The 723-nt window shown below is 39.8% G+C and overlaps 1 protein-coding gene across 1 annotated transcript; it reads left to right on the top strand.

Annotated features, from left to right (window-relative positions):
• On the top strand, nt 41–688 carry LOC104701041 (pentatricopeptide repeat-containing protein At1g63080, mitochondrial-like). The gene has a single exon (XM_019227054.1). It carries the CDS (start codon nt 41–43, stop codon nt 686–688), a length of 648 nt encoding a protein of 215 aa, XP_019082599.1.

Here is a 723-nt window from a genome sequence, read left to right as displayed (position 1 = left end):
TATAAAAGGATTTTGCAAGTGTAATAGGGTAGAGGACGGTATGGAGCTCTTCCGTGAGATGTCTGAAAGAGGGTTGAATGGCGACGCTGTCACTTACAACACTCTTATCCAAGGGTTTTTTCAAGCTAGAGATTGTGATAATGCCCAAAAAGTATACCAAGAGATGGAATCTGATGGTGTGCCTCCCGATACTATGACGTACAACATTTTGTTAGATGGACTTTGTAACAACGGGAAGCTAGAGAAAGCAATGGTGTTATTCCAGGATCTGCAAAAGAGTGAAATGGAACTTGATATTGTCAGATATAGTATTATGATTGAAGGGATGTGCAAAGCTGGGAAGGTGGAAGATGGGTGGACTTTTTTTTGTAGCCTCAGCCTTAAAGGAGGGAAGCCTGATGTTATAACCTTCAATACTATGATCTCAGGATTTTGTGGAAAAGGCTTAATGCAAGAAGCAAATGCCTTGTTCGAAAAAATGAAAGAAGACAGGATTCTCCCAGATGATTGTACGTATAATACACTGATCAGGGCACAACTTAGAAATGGTGACAAAGCTACATCAGCAGAACTCATCAAAGAAATGAGGAGTTGCAGATTTGCTGGGGATGCTTCAACATTTAGTTTGATCACTGATATGTTGTATGATGGGAGATTGGACAAAAGCTTTCTAGACATGCTTTCTTAAACCATCCTTGAGGTGAATAACCCTTTTATGTTGAT

This window comes from Camelina sativa, chromosome 7, assembly GCF_000633955.1.
Source record: "Camelina sativa cultivar DH55 chromosome 7, Cs, whole genome shotgun sequence".
Classification (NCBI taxonomy): Eukaryota; Viridiplantae; Streptophyta; class Magnoliopsida; order Brassicales; family Brassicaceae; genus Camelina; species Camelina sativa.
Note: the sequence above shows the minus strand (reverse complement) of the source record. Positions and strands in the feature narration are given on the sequence as shown.

Coding starts and splice junctions, on each gene's coding strand:
- LOC104701041 (XM_019227054.1), top strand. CDS start 41: ATGGAGCTCTTCCGTGAGATGTCTGAAAGAGGGTTGAATGGCGACGCT.